This window comes from Anolis carolinensis, chromosome 5, assembly GCF_035594765.1.
Source record: "Anolis carolinensis isolate JA03-04 chromosome 5, rAnoCar3.1.pri, whole genome shotgun sequence".
Taxonomy (NCBI): Eukaryota; Metazoa; Chordata; class Lepidosauria; order Squamata; family Dactyloidae; genus Anolis; species Anolis carolinensis.
Window position 1 is genome coordinate 1,464,362 of NC_085845.1, and position 18,617 is coordinate 1,482,978.

The 18,617-nt window shown below is 47.3% G+C and overlaps 1 protein-coding gene across 3 annotated transcripts in view; it reads left to right on the plus strand.

The window, feature by feature from the left end:
- znf638 (zinc finger protein 638) overlaps nucleotides 1–16,829 on the plus strand; it is a 56,693-nt gene extending 39,864 nt beyond the window's left edge. For all 3 annotated transcript variants that reach the window (XM_062983139.1, XM_062983138.1, XM_062983140.1), the window contains 7 exons: nucleotides 39–1,464; nucleotides 2,023–2,076; nucleotides 2,856–4,776; nucleotides 8,204–8,533; nucleotides 11,197–11,286; nucleotides 12,404–12,522; nucleotides 16,535–16,829. In XM_062983139.1, the coding sequence (XP_062839209.1) occupies nucleotides 39–1,464; nucleotides 2,023–2,076; nucleotides 2,856–4,776; nucleotides 8,204–8,533; nucleotides 11,197–11,286; nucleotides 12,404–12,522; nucleotides 16,535–16,615 (4,021 nt within the window). In that variant the 3' untranslated portion in view covers nucleotides 16,616–16,829. The remainder of the gene's footprint in view (nucleotides 1–38; nucleotides 1,465–2,022; nucleotides 2,077–2,855; nucleotides 4,777–8,203; nucleotides 8,534–11,196; nucleotides 11,287–12,403; nucleotides 12,523–16,534) is intronic.
- Nucleotides 16,830–18,617: the final 1,788 nt, after the last annotated feature.

An 18,617-nucleotide genomic window follows, 5' to 3' on the forward strand; every position in this document is an offset into this window, starting at 1 on the left:
CATAGCTTGATCTCTTCTGTTTTTTTAAATGTATTTAGCCCTGACGCGAAAGCAATTCCCGAAGGATCACCGTCCGCCGTCGTTCCTCCAACCCCGGAGACCAAGGAAGAACCCAACAGCGACCCGAAGGCTCCGGAAGTCAAGGTTGAACTCTCGGAGGCGAAGGAAACTGCATGCGACGGAGCCGCGTCAGAATCACTGAAGACCAAAACCTCAGAAGAGGGCTCTGCAATGGGAGCCCCCGCCAGCGCTGCGGAGGTTTCGGTGGATTTGCCATCATCTGGAGGAGAAAAGGCTGAGGAAGAAAAGTCCGGAGAAGCCCTTGCCCTGTCGTCCAGCAGCACAGAGAAGAAAGAAGATGTTCCAGCAGACTCTCAGGCGGAGTTACAGGGAAACGCAGGGGCTTCGGCAGGAGGGAGCGCCAGTAAAGAACTGAGTGCGCCCTCTGATAAAGAACTGGCAGAAGGACTGTCTGGCGAGGCTCCAAGAGAAAGCTTAGGGGCTGAAGACTCTACTATGGCAGCAGAAGGGGACATTCCCCAAGGTGCTTCTGGCCTTGAGGCCGTTCCAGCAGCATCTGCTGAAGCTCCAGCACAGGAACTGCCGGGGACTGAGCAGGTCTCAGAACACAAGCCGGTGGCTCCAGAAGCAGAAAGGACTGAACCCTCTCTAGATTTGCCAGAGACCCCTGTCTCCGAGGAGGCAGCAGTGGTCGATAAGGAACCGGAGAGCAGTCTTTCTGCTCCTGAACAGCATGTGGAGGTGGAACCTGAGGCCGCTGTAGCGCAAATAAAGGAAGACAAGGCGGTGAAGTTTGTTTCACCGACAGCCAAGGCCGAAGCATCTGTCAAAGAGGAAGCTGAAGAAGGCCCAGTGTCAAGTCATGGGGCTGTCAAGGAGGAGGAGCCTGAAAAGAACGTGAACAAAGACACTCCAAAACAAGTTCTCCCCAAGAAAAAGCCCAGCAAAGGACCAGGGCGAATCAAAACGGAGGAATCTTGGAAAGCGCCTGCGCCTGCGGCAGAGCCCCACCTGGAGGCCTCCTCTGCTAGCAAAACTATCCTTCGGGCCTTGTTGTCCGTACCGAACATAGCGAAGAAAAGGGTCATGTCACGAAGGAAGGCCGAGCACAACCCGGCCGTAAAGCCAGGGACAAGGAGCCAAGCCAGAAGGGAAGAACCCGAGGGACAAGGGCCCAAGCGAGAACAGAAGCAGTCGGCCTCAAGGGAAACGAGTCACGAGAGGCTGACCAGCAGCCAGCCAGATTTGCCGGACAGTACCAAACCTAAGCCGAGCGCGAGTTCTCTGGCGGTCTTTGAGTTAGGGAACGAGAAGACTCGGTCGCAGCCAGAGAAGGACCCTCAGGCGGAAACTAAGGGTCCCCCCAAGCAGCGCCGGGAGCGGGAGAATAGGTCCTCCAGCTTGAAGCGAGACAGCGGCAGCAGCGGCGGCGGCAGCAACAAGGTGAGGAGAGCAAAGCGCCGGCTCATTCTGATTGGCGACTGGCCACGGTGCTTCTCCCTGAAACGAAGGTGCGCAGGCCTCGCCGTCCTGCGCCGGGCCCCACTCCCTTCCCTGAAGGCCGCGGCAGCGAGTGGGGTCGGCAAGCGCACGGGGATAACATGCAGCCCCTGTGGGCACCTGGCGCATTCCGGCCCCAGAAACGGAAGAAGAGCGGGGCCTGTGCCGGGGAAGCGGAGGGCGGTGAGCGGCCTCTTCGTTGTGGAGTCCCCAACGGGCAAGTATGGCCCCTTCTTTCTCTTGCTGTTGCCGTCCCTCCATTGGGAGCGATACTTCCTGCCTTGAATCGTGGCTGCCGGAAGGAAGGAAGTAGGTGATCCACTGTTGTTTTTCCTGTTGTTGAGGCGCTCCGGACCTGGACAGTGAGAGCGGTTGGCATTATTGCTCCACTTGTGTAGCATTGCAGTCAGTTCCCTCTTAGCTTAACATTGGGGTGTTGGTGTGCCTCTCGGACGGCTTCCTCCTCCTGATTTTCTCCTTGTCTTAAATCTTCCCCTCCAGGCATCTACTGGAAGAAGCACTCGAAGTTCTAGAAGCACCACAAAACCAAAACAGGTGAGGAAGCACAATATGAGGAACCTTTGCAGTTGGGGGCGCTTCATGGGACAGTCCAGGGATAACCATTATGCGTAGGGGATTTCCCATCCTCAAGGTGTTTATCAGGAACAGGAGACTGGAGGAAGAGGCAAGAGCTGTTTTCCCCCCTTTCATTGCATTTTGAAATCACAAAAGGCTCATAACATCCCTCTCAGGTGCCGTTTTATCTGCTTTTTGTTCATTTTTGGATTAGTAGGATTGGGTTGTTCTGAAGGAGTCAGAGAAAGCAAACATTTTTCTGCGGGGGTTTTGGCGCACTTGGATGTTTTCATGTGACATTGCCCCCCAAATTGGCATTGATTTGGGTGCTTCAGGGACTATACTTGGGGATCCCATGTGGCCCACAGACTGTATTGGACCCACCTTTTTGTATCTTCAATCAGGTGTCTGGGGCTGCTGTGTAATTTATCTTAGCTGTGTAGTTTGGAGGCTTCGGGGTGAAGGAAAGGCTGGGAGATGACTTTCTAGATATTACTGGACAGTGCTCCCATGATCCCTTACTGTTGCCTGTGCAGAGTGAGATGACAGGAGCCGGAGTCCAGCTGCATTGGAGCACCCCCCCCCCCCCCCCCGTGATAGTGTGCAGAGAACCAGCCCCTGTGCCCACTATACACTCCATACTTCCAAACACTTTACAACCAATATATCTTTCGCTTTTCTCTGTCCTTCCTTGTCCTGCACCTCTTGGTTGTTGCTCTTCTATGGACAGCTTAGGTTTGGTTTCCCCTCTTTTACAGGAAGAAGAGCTTTCCTCGTTCAATTTGGATGAGTTTGTCACAATGGATGAAGTCACAGACGAAATGGATTCTCCCTCCCAGCTGAGGAGGACCCCTGCGAGGGGCAAACGGAAGGAGCCGGCCAGGAAGAAGGAGCTCTTCTACGAACCCAGCTCCAAGCGGAGGAGGAGCAAGGCCTCCCCAGCCCACGAGGCCGAGAGCGATGTCTCCTTCGTGACGCTGGACGAAATTGGCGAAGACGAGGGCGGGGCGGCCCAGGCAGAGCCCTCGGAGGCCTTGCCGGACCTCCGGACACTGGTCACGGTGGACGAAGTGAATGATGAGGAGGAGGAGGAGGAGATGATGGACGACATGATTGGGGACCCCCAGGCGCTGGTGACCTTGGACGAGATCTCTGAGCAGGAAGAGCCGGCGCTTCAGGAATCCCCCAAGAAGGTCCCAGAGCCCAGCAAAGCTGACCTGAAAGCAGAGCCTTTAGTAACTCTGGATGAGATCTCTGAACAGGAAGAGCTGGCCGTTCAGGAGGCCACCAAAGAGGCCATAGAGCCTAGAGAAGCTAACCTGAAAGCAGAGCCTTTAGTGACTCTGGATGAGATAGCTGAACAGGAAGAGCCAGCAGTTCAGGAAGCCACCAAAGAAGCCACAGAGCCTAGTGACATTGACCTGAGAGCAGAGCCTTTAGTGACTTTGGATGAGATCTCTGAACAGGAAGAGCCAGCAGTTCAGGAGGCCACTAAAGAGGCCACAGAACCTAGTGACATTGACCTGAGAGCAGATCCTTTAGTGACTTTGGATGAGATCTCTGAACAGGAAGAGCCAGCAGTTCAAGAGGCCACCAAAGAGGCCACAGAACCTAATGACATTGACCTGAGAGCAGAGTCTTTAATGACTTTGGATGAGATCTCAGAACAGGAAGAGCCGGCAGTTCAGGAGGCCACCAAAGAGACCACAGAGCCTAGCAAAGTTGACCTGAAAGCAGAGCCTTTAGTGACTTTGGATGAGATCTCTGAACAGGAAGAGTCCAAACTTCAGGAGGCCACCAAAGAGGCCTTTGCCACAGGAACTAGTGAAGCTGACCCGAAGGCAGAGCCATCAGTGACTGTGGCTAAGATCTCTGAACAAGAAGAGCAGGCGGTCCCTGCGGCTGGTCACGAGGCCTTCAGCCCAGGAGCCGGCAAAGCTGGCCTGAAAGCAGAGCCCTTAGTGACTGTGGATGAAATCGGAGAAGTGGAAGAGCTCCCTCTGGACGAAAAGGAGGATGACAATGAGAAAGTTGTAAAGCCCAGGGAAGAGGAGAAGCAGGCCGCAGAGGATCCCGCACAGGATCCCGCAGAGCTCCTGTCTTCCCAGATGCCGGAAGATCCCAGCGCTCTTGTCACGGTGGATGAGATCCACGAAGACAGCGACGACCAGCCGCTCATGACCTTGGACGAAGTGACGGAGGATGAAGAAGACTTCCTAGAGGATTTCAATTGCCTGAAGGAGGAGTTTAACTTTGTTACCGTCGACGAGGTCGGGAGTGAAGAGGAGGAAGAGGAAGAAGAGGGCGCCTCTGCCGAGGGAAATGTGGAAGAGCCCATTGCCCAGGCAGAGCCGCAAGAAGGGGAAGGAGGAGAAGAGGCGCCAAAGCCAGGAGATGAACCAGAAGAGGAGGTGGGGTCCTCATCCCCTTCGGAAGAAATGGCCGTTCCAGAGAGTTGCCAAACAGAAGAGGCAGCGGAGGAGGAGGCGGAAGGAAAGGAGGTGCCTGAGGCTCAGGCAGAGGATCCCAAGAAAGAGCGGCCAGATGCTGAAGATGCAGAAAAAGAGGGGCAGGAAGCCACCGTAGAAGATGAAGGAAAGGACAAAGGAGGAGGAGAAGATGCCGTGAAGACCTGTGAGGCCTCTCAAGCAGACAGGCAGTCTGAGCTGCTGTTGGCAGGTAGGAACTGGGCTGCTCTTCAGGGAAACCGGCCTGCTGGCCAGCCTTGCACCCACAGGGATACATGCACTCTTGCTCTCCTTCCACCTGCTAGTTTATTTATGTACAGCATTTATATTCCACCCTTCTCGCCCCAAAGGGGATTCAGGGCGGATCACAGAACACATATATGGCAAACATTCAATGCCGTTATACAGACAAGACAGACAGTAGATAGAGATATATATAGGCATTTCCCATCTTCGGCGTCCTGGAGGTTGTGCTCGACCAACATAAATGGGTCAGCAGAATGTTGGATAAGCAAAAATGTTGGATAATAAGGAGGGATTAAGGAAAAGCCTATTAAATGTCAAATTACATTATGATTTTACAAATTAAGCACCAAAACATCATGTTTTACAAAAAAATGACAGAAAAAGCAGTTCAGTACATGGTAATGTTATGTAGTCATTACTGTATTTACGAATTTAGCACCAATACATCGCAATGTATTGAAAACATTGATTACAAAAATATTGGCTACAAATAAATTGACTACAAATAAAGATAGGATTTGTTGTCAAAGGCTTTCATGGCCGGGATCACAGGGTTGTTGTATGTTTTCCGGGCTGTATGGCCATGTTCTAAAAGTATTCTCTCCTGACGTTTCGCCCACATCTATGGCAGGCATCCTCAGAGGTTGTGAGGTATGGAGAAACTTGGCAAGGAAGGTTTATATATATATCTGTGGGAAGTCCAGGGTAAGGGAAGAACTCTTGTCAGTTGGAGGCCAGCATAAATGTTCCAGTTAATCACCCTAATTTGCATTGAATGGCTTCATCTACTGGCTACTTTCTGCCTGGGGGCATTCTTTGTTAACTGCCCCTAGTTCCCATGTCTCAGAGTGTTGCTTCTTATTTACTGTTCTGATTTTTGAGTTTTTTTTAATACTGGGATCCAGATTTTGTTTATTTTCATGGTTTCCTCCTTTCTGTTGAAGTTGTCCACATGTTTGTGAATTTCAATGGCTTCTCTGTGTAGTCTGACATGATAGTTGTTGGAGTGGTCAAGCATTTCTGTGTTCTCAAATAATATATTGTGTCCAGGTTGGTTCATCAGGTGCTCTGCTATGGGTGATTTCTCTGGTTGAGTTAGTCTGCAGTGCCTTTCATGTTCTTTGACTCGTGTTTGGGCAATGCTGAGTTTGGTGGTCCCTATGTAGACCGGTCCACAGCTGCATGGTATCCGGTAGACTCCTGCAGAGGTTAGAGGATTCCTCTTGTCTTTTGCTGATTTGTTGGATTTTCTTTGTGGGTCTGTAGATGGTTTGTAGGTTGTGCTTCTTCGTCAGTTTGCCTATGCGGTCAGTGGTTCCCTTGATGGTAAGAACACCTTTCCTCTGGGTGGATCTTTGTCTTGACTCTCATGACTTGTTCTTGGCCTTGCAGCTCTTCTGATGTCTGTGGTGGAGTCTCCATTGGCCTGTAGAGCCCAGTTTAGGTGGTTTGGTTCACCTTGGAGGAGGTGAGGTTCACAGATTCTTTGTGCACAGTCTGTCAGGGCTTCGATTGTGCTTCTTTTTTGACTTGGGTGATGGTTGGAGTTTTTATGAAGGTATCTATCTGTGTGCGTAGGTTTTCTGTAGACTGTGTGGCCCAATTGTTGATTGGGTTTGTGGATGACCAGAACTTCTATAAATGGCAGTTTTCCTTCCTTTTCCTTTTTCCACAGTGAATTGGATGTTTGGGTGAAAGATAAGATTGCATAAAATGAACTTACAGTAACAACATTGTCGGAACTTAAATCTGTAAAAAGTTCCGTCCTTAATACCTAGAGAAAGCTGTGGAGACAGACTGCATTGGATAATTCAGAATGTTGGATAAGCGAGACTCTACTGTATTTCCATTTTATGGTGCCATAAAATACCTCCCCGCTTAAGTGGTACCTAATTTATCTGCTCAGCAACTGTTTTCAGACTGCTTAGGTGGGCTGTGAGCTGGGCTGAAGGTCGGGCACACACCCTGTCCCGGAAGCCAAGGAAGATACAGGGAAGACCAGCACCCTCTGGGTGAGATTAGATATGTGTAGCAAATGGAACAAGACACGGTGACTTGTTTTACAAAATGAACCGGAGTCATTCTTCCCATTCTTTTCGTAAAACTGATTCAGGCTGGCACTGAGTGGAAGGACGGACCCACAAGGAGGGCATTTCAGGGGCTTAGCTCTCCCCTTATGTCGCAGCCCCTGCCTGCATCAAAAGCTGCTTTGCATCACTGCCTCCCTCTTGGGGACTCTAGTTGATCTGAAATGGACAGTGACAGGACGCTGACTGGTTTATCAATTCGTAGGGTCAAGCCATTCCATGGACCAGAACAGTGCTTCTTACCAGGCAGGGTTATCGCCGGTCAGGCACATTGCCCAGATCAGGGGTGGCATTGTATCAGAAAATAACCAGCTTTTCCCCGAGATCTGAGAGAGAGAACAGCCTTGTGCCTAATAATCATAACAATAACAAAATCCTAGGTCATCTGTGTAGGAAGCACCAAGACAGCCCTACCTTCATATGAATGGTGAAAATGCCCTGCAAAGGAACAACATTGTAATGATGGTGGTAGGGGTGGTGGTGAATTTTTTACCCGCCTCTCCCAGCAACCTGAGGTGGGATACAACATCATTAAACCAAGAGATCAAGCAGTATTAAAACACGTACAACGAGATACAGAGAGTTAAAATGCAAGTTATGACCTTTCCTTTGCACCCAGCCCCAGCTTCCTGTGCTCATTGGGAAACGCCCTTTCCTCCACTTCAGCCATTTTCCATGCCAGTGCCAGCTAGGGCAATGCCATTAAACACAGATGGGCCTCCTCTAGACGTCACCAGTGACTGGATCTCCCCTGAACCCTCTGGATTATCTGAGTCTACACTTCCATATAATCCATTTCAGAGCAGTGTAGAAGGGGCCTTAGTGACAAAAATGCAGGCCTGAGCTGCCAGCGTTTCCTGATGGGAATCAATCTACACAATGCATCCTGAGTATCCCTTACCTAAAATGCTTGGAACCAGAAGTGCTTTGGATTTCAGATTTTTTAAATAACTATTTTGGAATGCCTGTTTTTGCATATACACACGTGATGAAATATCGTGGAGATGGGGCCTGAACCTAAACTCAAAATTCATTCGTTTCATAGAGACATGGAAGGTTAATTACATACTGTATTTGAAACAAAGTGTGTGTCTTGTTCCATCAGAAAGCAAATCTCTCACAATCACAGGCACTTGTGTGGACAAATTGAGGATTTTGGAGGATTTGGGCCTTCTGGATGAGGGGTGCTCCATTTGTATGATCTGCACAGAGCAAACATTTTTGCTTCCTAAGCTGCTTTTGCTTGGTGTTGATGGCTCCTTGCTGATGGAGTCCTTCTCTAATTGTACCTCTTTTAAATCTTAGAAAGAGCAGCCCAATCCTCTGAGATTTCTATGGAAACAGAGCCAGAAACCCATGGGGAGGAGAGCGCTGTGCCCGAAACAGCCGGAAAGGAACCCGGGGAAAGCTCAGTATCTGCTCCAGAGGAGGAGGAGGAGAAAGAGGAAACAGGAAACGCCACGCAGGTGTCTACCACGGATGCTTCCGCAGAAGACAACACACCTGCAGAAGCCAAAGAACCTGATGCAGGAGCCGCATCGCCAGCTCGGGATCCTGACCAGTTTCCGGAAGCTGCTTCAGAAAGCGGTGGCAAAGCAGCTCCTCCTGGGCCTCCTGGTGAAGAACCTGAGAAAGGTAGTGTTAAGACTAGAAATTCAATAGTTTAATTTTGCTTCCTACAATCCAGAGGAGAGCAACTAAAATCAAAGGTCTGGAGCCACAGAGGAGTGTCTGCAAGTGGTGGGTGTGTTACTGTGAGTTTTCCGGGCTGTCTGGCCATGTTCCAGAAGCATTCTCCTGGCGTTGCGCACACATCTATGGCAGGCATCCTCAGAGGTTGGGAGGTCTGTTGGAAACTAGGCAAGGGAGGTTTATATATCTGTGGAACTGAGTCGGTTTAGCCTGAGGAAGAGAAGGTTGAGAGGAGACATGAGTGATGTATAAATACGTGAAAGGGTGCCATGAGGAAGAGGGAGCAGGCTTGTTTCTGCTGCCCTGAAGACTAGGGTTTAAGGGAGCCATGAATTCAGATGAGAGGAAAGAAAGGAGACCCCACCTCTTTACAGTCAGAAAGTTCTTCCTAATGTTCAGGTAGAACCTCCTTTCCTGTCTTTTTTACCCATGGCTCCATTGAGTCCTAGTTTCCAGGGCAGCAGAAAACAAGCCTGCCCCCTCCTTATGACACCCTTCCAGATATTTATTCATAGCTGTAATAATAATAATACTAATAATTTTATATCCCACCCTATCTCCCTTGAGCAGTTGTTCCCAACCTTTTTTTGACCAGGGACTACTTGACCAGGGACCAATTAGTACCAGAAAGGTTACAAATCAGTTTTTGGCCAACTTTAGATTTGGTTTGGTTATCTGGGGTGCTGATTCTGCTTGCCCACAGAAAACCATATTTAATAATCTAGAGCTGATGTGGTCTATTCAATGTAATAGTCAGTTCTGTGGAAAGGAGCTAAAATAAAATAAATAAAATAATAAAGAGGAATCATAGAATCATAGAATCATAGAATCATAGAATAGTAGAGTTGGAAGAGACCTCAAGGGCCATCTAGTCCAACCCCCCGCTAAGAAGCAGGAAATCGCATTCAAAGCACCCCTGACAGATGGCCATCCAGCCTCTGCTCAAAAGCCTCCAAAGAAGGAGCCTCCACCACGGCCCGGGGGAGAGAGTTCCACTGCCGAACAGCCCTCACAGTGAGGAAGTTCTTCCTGATGTTGAGGTGGAATCTCCTTTCCTGTAGTTTGAAGCCATTGTTCCGTGTCCTAGTCTGCAGGGCAGCAGAAAACAAGCTTGCTCCCTCCTGCCTATGACTTCCCCTCACGTATTTGTACATGGCTATCATGTCTCCTCTCAGCCTTCTCTTCTGCAGGCTAAAAATGCCTAGTTCTTTAAGCCGCTCCTCATAGGGCTTGTTCTCCAGACCCTTAGTCGCCCTCCTCTGGATGCTTTCCAGCTTGTCAACATCTCCCTTCAACTGTGGTGCCTAAAATTGGACACAGTGTGATTCCAGGTGTGGTCTGACTAAGGCAGAATAGAGGGGGAGCATGACTTCCCTGGATCTAGACGCTCTTCCCCTCTTGATGCAGGACAGAATCCCGTTGGCTTTTTTAGCAGCCGCATCACATTGTTGGCTCATGTTCACCTTCCTCTCCACGAGGACTCCAAGGTCTTTTTTGCACACACTGCTGTCAAGCCAGGCATCGTCCCCCATTCTGTATCTTTAATTTCCATTTTTTCTGCCGAAGTGAAGTATCTTGCATTTGTCCCTGTTGAACTTCATTTTGTTAGTTTCGGCCCATCTCTCTAGTCTGTCAAGATCGTTTTGAATTCTGCTCCTGTCTTCTGGAGTGTTAGCTATCCCTCCCAGTTTTGTGTCGTCTGCAAACTTGATGGTCTGTTAAAGAAGAGACCCAGTTCTTTAAGACGCTCCTCAGAGGGATTATTCATGGTCTCCAGACCTTTGATCCTTTGAGTCGCCCTCTTCCTCTTGACCCCTTCCAGCTTAGTCAAGATCTCTCTCAAACTGTGGGGCCCAGAATTGGACTCAGTGTGATTCCAGGTGGTTGGTCATACAGATAACATGCAGAGTCATAATTGAGCCCCTCAGGTTTGATTCCCATTTAGAATTGGGGAGAGCAGGATATAGGTTTTCTGGTGAGGTCAGAATCTCACAGTTACTGATTTGGGGCTCAAGGGAAGTGCTGCCGCTGTGCAGATAGGCTTAGTATTACCCTTTGGAGGTTCAGGCTCTGAACATACGCCCTGGGGTGCAGGTGATGGCTTGATCCCAGGCACATGGTGCTGGAAGGGGTCTAAATACCAGAACCAGACTTGAAGTGGGCCTTTGTGCCAAGCCCCCCTTGGTGGGACTTTGGCAAGCATGGGCCAACTTCAGCCCTCTCTCCAGGTGTTTTGACTCTCCCTCCAGGTGTAGGCTGTTAGGAATTGTGGGAGTTGAAGTCCAAAACACCAGAGGGAGGGATGAAGTTTGACCATGCCTGGCATTTGGGATGCAAGCAAATCGCACAAGCGCAACATCTTTAGATTATTTAGATTCTGATATGTTGCTATTGTTATGTGCTTGCATTTGTCATTTCTCATTTAAGTTGGCCCAGTCTTGAGCAGAATTTGTCCAGAGGTGTTTTTGCCTTTTTCTTCCTTCCTCTGCGGCTGAGGGAAGGAGATGATGGATTCCCAGGGAGGATTCGAACCCGGCTCTCTCTCAGGCCACTCTTCTTCCAGGCTCACATCAGTGCACTCATTCAAACACCTGTTTGTTTAATAGATCTGACCGGATCAGAATGTGAAGAGCCAGAGGCTAAACGGAGGAAAGTGGATTCTTCAGAGAAGCCCAAGGCCACAGGCCAGGTGAAAGGTAAGACCTGAAGAGACCCTTCAGTCTGCCTTGTATGTTGCAAAACAACAAAACATCCACTTCCTCCCATCACCAGATTTGGGTTTGTCTGATTATTTATCCAGGAAAGTGGGCTCTGGGTCGGCTGCCAGAGTGTCAGGTCCCTATGTGCACCAACTGTGTTGCTGTAGAGATAAGATGATTATTATTATTGTTATTGTTATTGTTATTATTATTATTATTATTATTGACACAAAGACATAGTATGACACAGCAAACGAGATCTATATGCTGGATTTCGTATCACAAAATCACAAGTCGAACACTTCCCAAGCGTTTAGGACTCTGTGATGTATTATTATTATTATTATTATTATTATTATTATTATTATTATTATTATTATTATTGACACAAAGACATAGTATGACACAGCAAACGAGATCTATATGCTGGATTTTGTATCACAAAATCACAAGTTGAACACTTCCCAAGCGTTTAGAACTGTGTGATGTATTTTCGGATGATACGCGCAGATCCCAGTCAGGTGGCCTTTTGCAATTGACAGATCGTGATTTTGTCAATGTTTATTATTTACAAATTGCTGTTGTTGTTGTTGTTGTTATTATGTTTTACTATATTTATCTGTACGTTGCCGTTTCTCTCTACAAGGAAAATCAAAGCAGCTTACGTCAAAAGCATCTCAGTACAATTTAAAAATATACAAATATACAAACATGAAAACAGAATTAAATATGATTGGTATTTTAAAAAGGAATCCTCCAAGATGCCCCGGAGTTTCAAAGTACCGCACGTTTATTGTTTGGAGTTCATGAATCATGCCTTATGGCCTATATATATATGATTGACATCAGAGGCAGTCACGGGCAAACTTTGGCCCTCCAGGTGTTTTGGACTCCCAACTCCCACCATTCCTAACAGCCTCAGGCCCCTTCCTTTTCCCCCTCAGCCGCTTAAGCGGCTGAGGGGGAAAAGGAAAGGGCCTGAGGCTGTTAGGAATGGTGGGAGTTGGAGTCCAAAACACTTGGAGGCAGGACCCAAGTTTGCCTATGCGTGACCTATACTATATGTGCATTTTTTGAACAGTGTGTTTGACTCCTTTGGTTTCTCACCTTTCAGATCTAGACCTCCTAGTCCCGAAAGCTGGCTTTTTCTGCCAGATCTGCTCCTGCTTCTATGTGGACGAGGCATCTATGAAAAGCCATTGTAAGACCGAGGTTCACCAGCAAAATATGGAGGTAGTGCCTTTTTTGCTTTCCCTTCCATCATGAGAACACAATGTTGGCGGTTTACTTTTTCGGACCAGTCCAGAGAGACGGCCGTGTGTTTCTCGGGGCTTGAGGCTTTTGTGCCTTGACTTGGGAATCTGGAATCCTAAGGGTCAGAAGGAACCCCCAAAGGGCCATCCAGCCCAATCTCTCTTTCTTCTGCCAGGCAGGAGGATATAATTCAAGCCTTCCCGACAAATGGCCATCCAGCCCCTGCTTAGAAACCTCCAAAGAAGGAGGTGCTGTTCTTATCTTCTGGGGTCTGTGTCCCAAGTCATTGGTTTTTGTGGCCTTTGTTGATTCGATTCCCTATTAATTTAGGGTGGCAGTTACTGTAGGAGTATTGGCTATCTCTATCAGTAGAGTGCAGCTAAGCCAGTGCGATATATTAGGCTTGTGCATAAATTTGTGTTTATTTAGTTAAAAATCGTAAAATTTGTCAGCATGGGGGTGTCAGGGTGCGTGCTGGGTGGGTTTCTTCAAAACACCATCAATCATCTGCTCCGGCACCCTGATGAATTGGCTGCAATCGGCTGCCAAACCAATTCCTCTGTTCAGATGTCAGACTCAAACACATCTGTAGCCTGAAGTCCAAACATTTATTCAATATCTATAATACATATTTACAAAGCATAGCAAAAGCCATCGCTCTGAGCTGGCATTCTTCTATAGCCTCTTGCCTCGGCAAGCACCAGCTCAACACACTTAGAGATAAGAAGCACATTCCTCAGTCCAAAGGAAGTTCCGACCTCCAAAGGCCGGAAATCATGCCTGATTTACATTTCATATACATACAACCATAATCCAACAAAATTTGTGCATACAAAGCAATATTCAAAACAAGCAGGGAAGGTGTGTGGGGCGGGATTTAGAAATCGAAACACTCACCAATAATTTTTGTTAATGTTCTGTAACGTTTGGATGTCTCCCAATGTTTTATTTTCAGTATAACCATTAAGCAACTTTGGTAAAGCCAAGAGAACAGAAAGCGCTTAAAAACCAATCCTTTTAACTTTGGAGTTTTGCCCCATCGTCGCCATAAGGAAGGTGCTGTTGGGGCGGGACTAAACTGAATGGAGATTGAGAACACAACCGTCTTAAATGTAGTTTTGGAAAATGAAGCCCCTCAGAGCAAAGGATGCAAAAGGCCCTGCCGTAAACTACATTTCCCAGAATGCAATGCTGCTCAGGACTCACAGGGCTGAAGGACCCAAATGTTCGCTGTCTGCAGCAGTCGCCCTTTAGAGTTAGTCTAATAGTCTAATAATTAGCAGCGCTAATTATTATTATGTACGCTGGAACTCAATCAACAGACCCAGTCTTTTAAACCTGAACACACCTATCTGTATTTTATAATGTGTTTTATGAATGCCCGATGTAAGTTAATAATTTTTTAACTGATTTATAGTGCATTATACAATTTTTACATAATTGTACATAAGTACAATTTTTACATAAGCCGCCCTGAGTCTCCTGTTGGGTGAGAAGGGCGTGATATAAATATTGTAATAAATAATAAATAAATAATAATAATTAAAATTATTGAATCTGCAAAGAGGACTAAAGTAAGTAAGCATTAAGGAACTTTGTCAAGGCCAAGAGAACATAAAGTTCTTTAAAGCATTCCTTTTACTTTGGGCCGTTGCCGTAAGGAAGGCATGGGGGGGGGAGGAAGCCAGCCAGCTGTTTAGAGTCCAACAAGAAATAAAACTATTGAATCTTCAAAGAGGACTTAGTTACGGTATGTGTTTGTGTGTCCTAAAGGTAGATGGACTTACAAGGGGATTGCTGTTGTCGCTTTGGGGGAGGGGGGGATAAATTGTTTGGTCTAAACTTTTAAAAAGTTTAGACCAAAACCTAAAAAATCCAAACCCCAAAATCCAAAACCCAAAAAATCAGTCGATGTGTGAATCCTTCTGAAACTTCTGGGGATGGATGCCCTGGTGATCTTGTGCATTGTATATACAATTCAAGGAGATCGCTCTTGGAGGTTTTTCTTTAAAAATGCTGTTTATTAAAATTTTGAAAATTTGCCAAAAACCACTGGATAAGCAAAACATTATGAAACTTAATGGGCAAAGAGGGGTAAATGTGTTCTACCATTGTAGCAAGTTTCACCCCAATAGCTTTAAAAATGAGGGAGATACCCTGAAGCCTGAGTCCTGACCAAGCCCAGATCTCCGATCACATGGTCTGCAGCCCTTCCCTCCTACAACAAAGAGTTAAGGAAAAACTGCATACCAATACACACATATGCATACAGTAAACATTTGTGACCACATTTCTTCCTATGAACCTGCGCTATCCCCTCAGTCTTTGGGGGAGGCCCTCCTCTCGCTCCCGTCCCCGACGCAAGCGCGGCTTGTGGGGACGAGGGAGAGGGCCTTCTCTGTGGTGACTGAACAATTAACCCCTATGTCAGGTTCTAGTCCAATGACAAGATGATTTCCTGATGCACTTTATCTTATCCCTCATCTGAGAGTAATTCCATTGTTTAGTTTAGCCCACCTGAGTTTTTCCTTACTACATGAAGCACCTCTTCTGGCAACCTCATCCACGGGCCTTACTAGCTTTGTGCCTTGCACCTTAGCCCAGCTTGTCTTCATTTTAAACTTTGTACTGTTGCTACATTTTGTTTTAGTGTGTCATTGTCCCAATGTTTTGTTTTATTTTGTTATTGTGTGGGCACTTCCTGGTTTGTAGTTTAATGGTGTTTTATTGTAATTGTAATTGTTTGGGCTTGGCCCCCTGTTAGCCGCCCCGAGTCCCTTTGGGAAGATGGAGGCGGGATACAAAAATAAAGTTGTTATTGTTGTTGTTGTTATTATTATTTATTATATGACACAGCAAACAAGATAGATAGGCTGGATTTCGTATCACAAAATCACAAGTCGAACATTTCCCAAGTGTCTAGGACTGTGTGATGTATTTTCGGATGATGCACGCAGATCCCAGTAGGGTGGCCTTTTGCAGTTGACAGATCGTGATTTTGTCAATGTCAGTGTGATTTTTTATTATTATTATTATTATTATTATTATTATTATTATTATTATTTGAAACACAACAAGATGAGCCCACAGCAGACACTCTGCTGGCTGTTGTACTGGATCACACGCTGGACACTTCCCAAGTGTCTAGGACTGTGTGATGTATCGGCGAATAATGCGTGCAGATCCCAGTAAGGTGGCCTTCTGCAGCTGGCAGATGGTAATTTTGTCAGCGCCGATTGTGTTCAAGTGCAGGCCAAGGTCTTTAGGCACTGCACCCAGTGTGCTGATCACCACTGGGACCACCTTGACTGGCTTATGCCACAGTCTTTGCAATTTGATCTTTAAATCCTCATATCGTGCCAGCTTTTCTAGTTGTTTCTCTTCAGTCCTGTTGTCACCTGGGATTGCAACATCGACAATCCATACTTTGTTTTTTAACACGATTGTGAGGTCAGGAGTCTTGTGCTCCAAAACTCTGTCTGTCTGAATTCGGAAGTCCCAGAGTAGCTTGACATGTTCATTCTCTGTAACTTTTTCCGGCTTTCCTACCAGTTCTTTGTCGCAGGCAGATGGTATTTGTGGCACAAGTTCCAATGGATCATCTGAGCAATGGTGTTATGCCTCTGCTTGTAGTCTGTCTGTGTGATCTTTTTGCAGCAGTAGAATTATTATTATTATTATTATTATTATTATTATGCAGTCTGAATTATATACATAACAAGTAACTAGTAGAGGCTTGAAGAAGGTTGCTATTTCCAACAACTTTCAGAAGAAAGCTAAATGATGCTGATTGCACTGCAGTAAGTTGACGCTTCCACGTCTCCTCCGCTTTTGGAGCCACGGTTGTGTCCCTGCAACAGAGGTTAGAAAGGCTGGGCATCGCTGACAAAATAGGATAAACAGGGTCCCCACACTCTTCCTCTTCACCCAGACAAATCTGTAAGGAATTTCTCACCTTGACGGCACGTGTTGTTTTTATGTCTTTGTGCAGAAGTTCATGAAGAGCGACTCTGCGGAGGAGAAGAAGAAAACGGGAGGAGGAAAGGAGGCCGAGAAGCCAAGCTCTGCGTGACGTTGTGAGGGGAAGAGCCTCCCCAGATGTTCTTTTAGGGTCCAGTCCACTCCGTGTCCTTTGTTTCATGTTTTAGCTGTGTTCCTTTTTGAAGGCCGTCACGCCTCTGCCCTTTAGAGACGAAAACAGAAATCAATTGTCTGAGAAGGGTTTTTGGTTGCCCTTTGTGAAAAGGCTGGAAACGTTTTAAGTAAAGGTTCTTAATTGTACAGTCCGCTCTCCTGCCTGTGGTTTTTCTTCACGGGGAAAAGGCCAGGAAACGCGTGCTGCGGGCACAACACCTTTTGCTCTCCCTCCTGAAAGCACGTGGAGCTCACCCTTTATAGTACAGGCTGTTCCTGAGATACAAACATCTGACTTGCAAACAAATCCTTATTAATAAGGTCTGAGGCAACCGGAAGTGAGAGAAATCTGCCCCTCGGAAGGAAGGGAAATCCACGGTAATTCCCGGGGGGAAAGAGGCCTCCCCTGACGCTTCATCCCCAATCCTTGTTTCCACAACAAGCCTCCCAAAATCCAATCATCACAGGGACAGGAAGGGAGGGGAAATCTTCTAAACAGGGGCCCAGGTAGCAAAGGAAGCACCACAGGGCTGTTATCTCTTCCCTATGCTATCCAAAGCTGCTAATATGTATGTTGCTGTGAGTTTTCTGGGCTGTCTGGCCATGTTAAGTGGTTGAGGGGGAAAAGGAAGGGATCTGAGGCCAGGAAAGGTGGGAGTTGAAGTCCAAAACACCCGGAGGGAAGGCCCAAGTTGGCCCATGCCTGGTTTAGCCACTTTTGAAGGTCTCCCTTTTCAAACATGTCTCTTAAAAAGAGCGGGGACCTCACTTCTCCGGCTCCGCCAACCTCCCTCCTCTGCAAAGACATCTCCATTGTCAACACAGAGCCCCTTTGTGTTGACTTACATGGATTGACCCCAGCCTGCGCACCTTCCTTGCCATTGAGCCTTAATGACACTATTGTTTTTCTCCCTGCATCATCCGGATCCCACAAGTCCAGCGAGACAGCATTTTTGCGGAGGGAGCCGAAAGATTCCTTCCATGAAATTTGTGTGGAAAGTTACCCTGCGTGGCGCCTGGAATGCTTGTAAGGATGGAGAAGAGCTACCCACCCAACTGCAGAAGCTGGTGCTGTGAAGAAAGAGACTGAAAAGAAATTTGCAGCAAAATTCGTGAGGAAAAGTAGAAAGGGACAAGATTGCCGGATGGAGATCATTCGTGAGATTCCAGTTCTGGAACTAGCACAACTCGGTCATTGAGTTATCACCTTCCATGGAGTGTTTGAAACACAAAGGTAAAGGTTTCCCCCTGACGTTAAGTCCAGTCATGTCTGACTCTGGGACTCAGGGTTCATCTCCATTTCTAAGCCAAAGAGCCGGCGTTGTCCGTAGACACCTCCAAGGTCATGTGGCCACTAGCATGACTGCATGGAGCGCTGTTACCTTCCCGTCGGAGCAGTACCTATTGACCTACTCACATTCTGGAGGTTGGTGCTCATCTCCATTTCTAAGCCGAAGAGCCAGCGTTGTCCGAAGACACCTCCAAGAACATGTGGCTATGGGTATGGCTTCATGGAGCGCCAATACCTTCCCGCCGGTGCAGTACTTATTCATCTACTCGCACTGGGGGTTGGTGCCCATCTCCATTTTTAAGCCAAAGAGCCGGCATTGTCTGTAGACACCTCCATAGTCATGTGGTCCTGGCATGACTCCGTGGAGCGCCGGTACCTTCCTGCTGGAGTGGTACCTATTGATCTACTCACATTTGCATGCTTTCGAACTGCTAGGTTGGCAAAAGCTGGGGCTAACAGTGGGAGCTTATCCCACTCCCCAGATTCGAACCACTAACCTTTCTGTCAGCAGCTCAGCGGTTTAACCTGCTGCGACAGAAATGATTTTGTAATTATTTATTTACTATATTTTTATCCCGCTCTTCTTACCCTGAAGAGGACTTGGAGTGGTTTTTGAGCTTTGGTAAGATTCAGTGTTGCAATACAAATA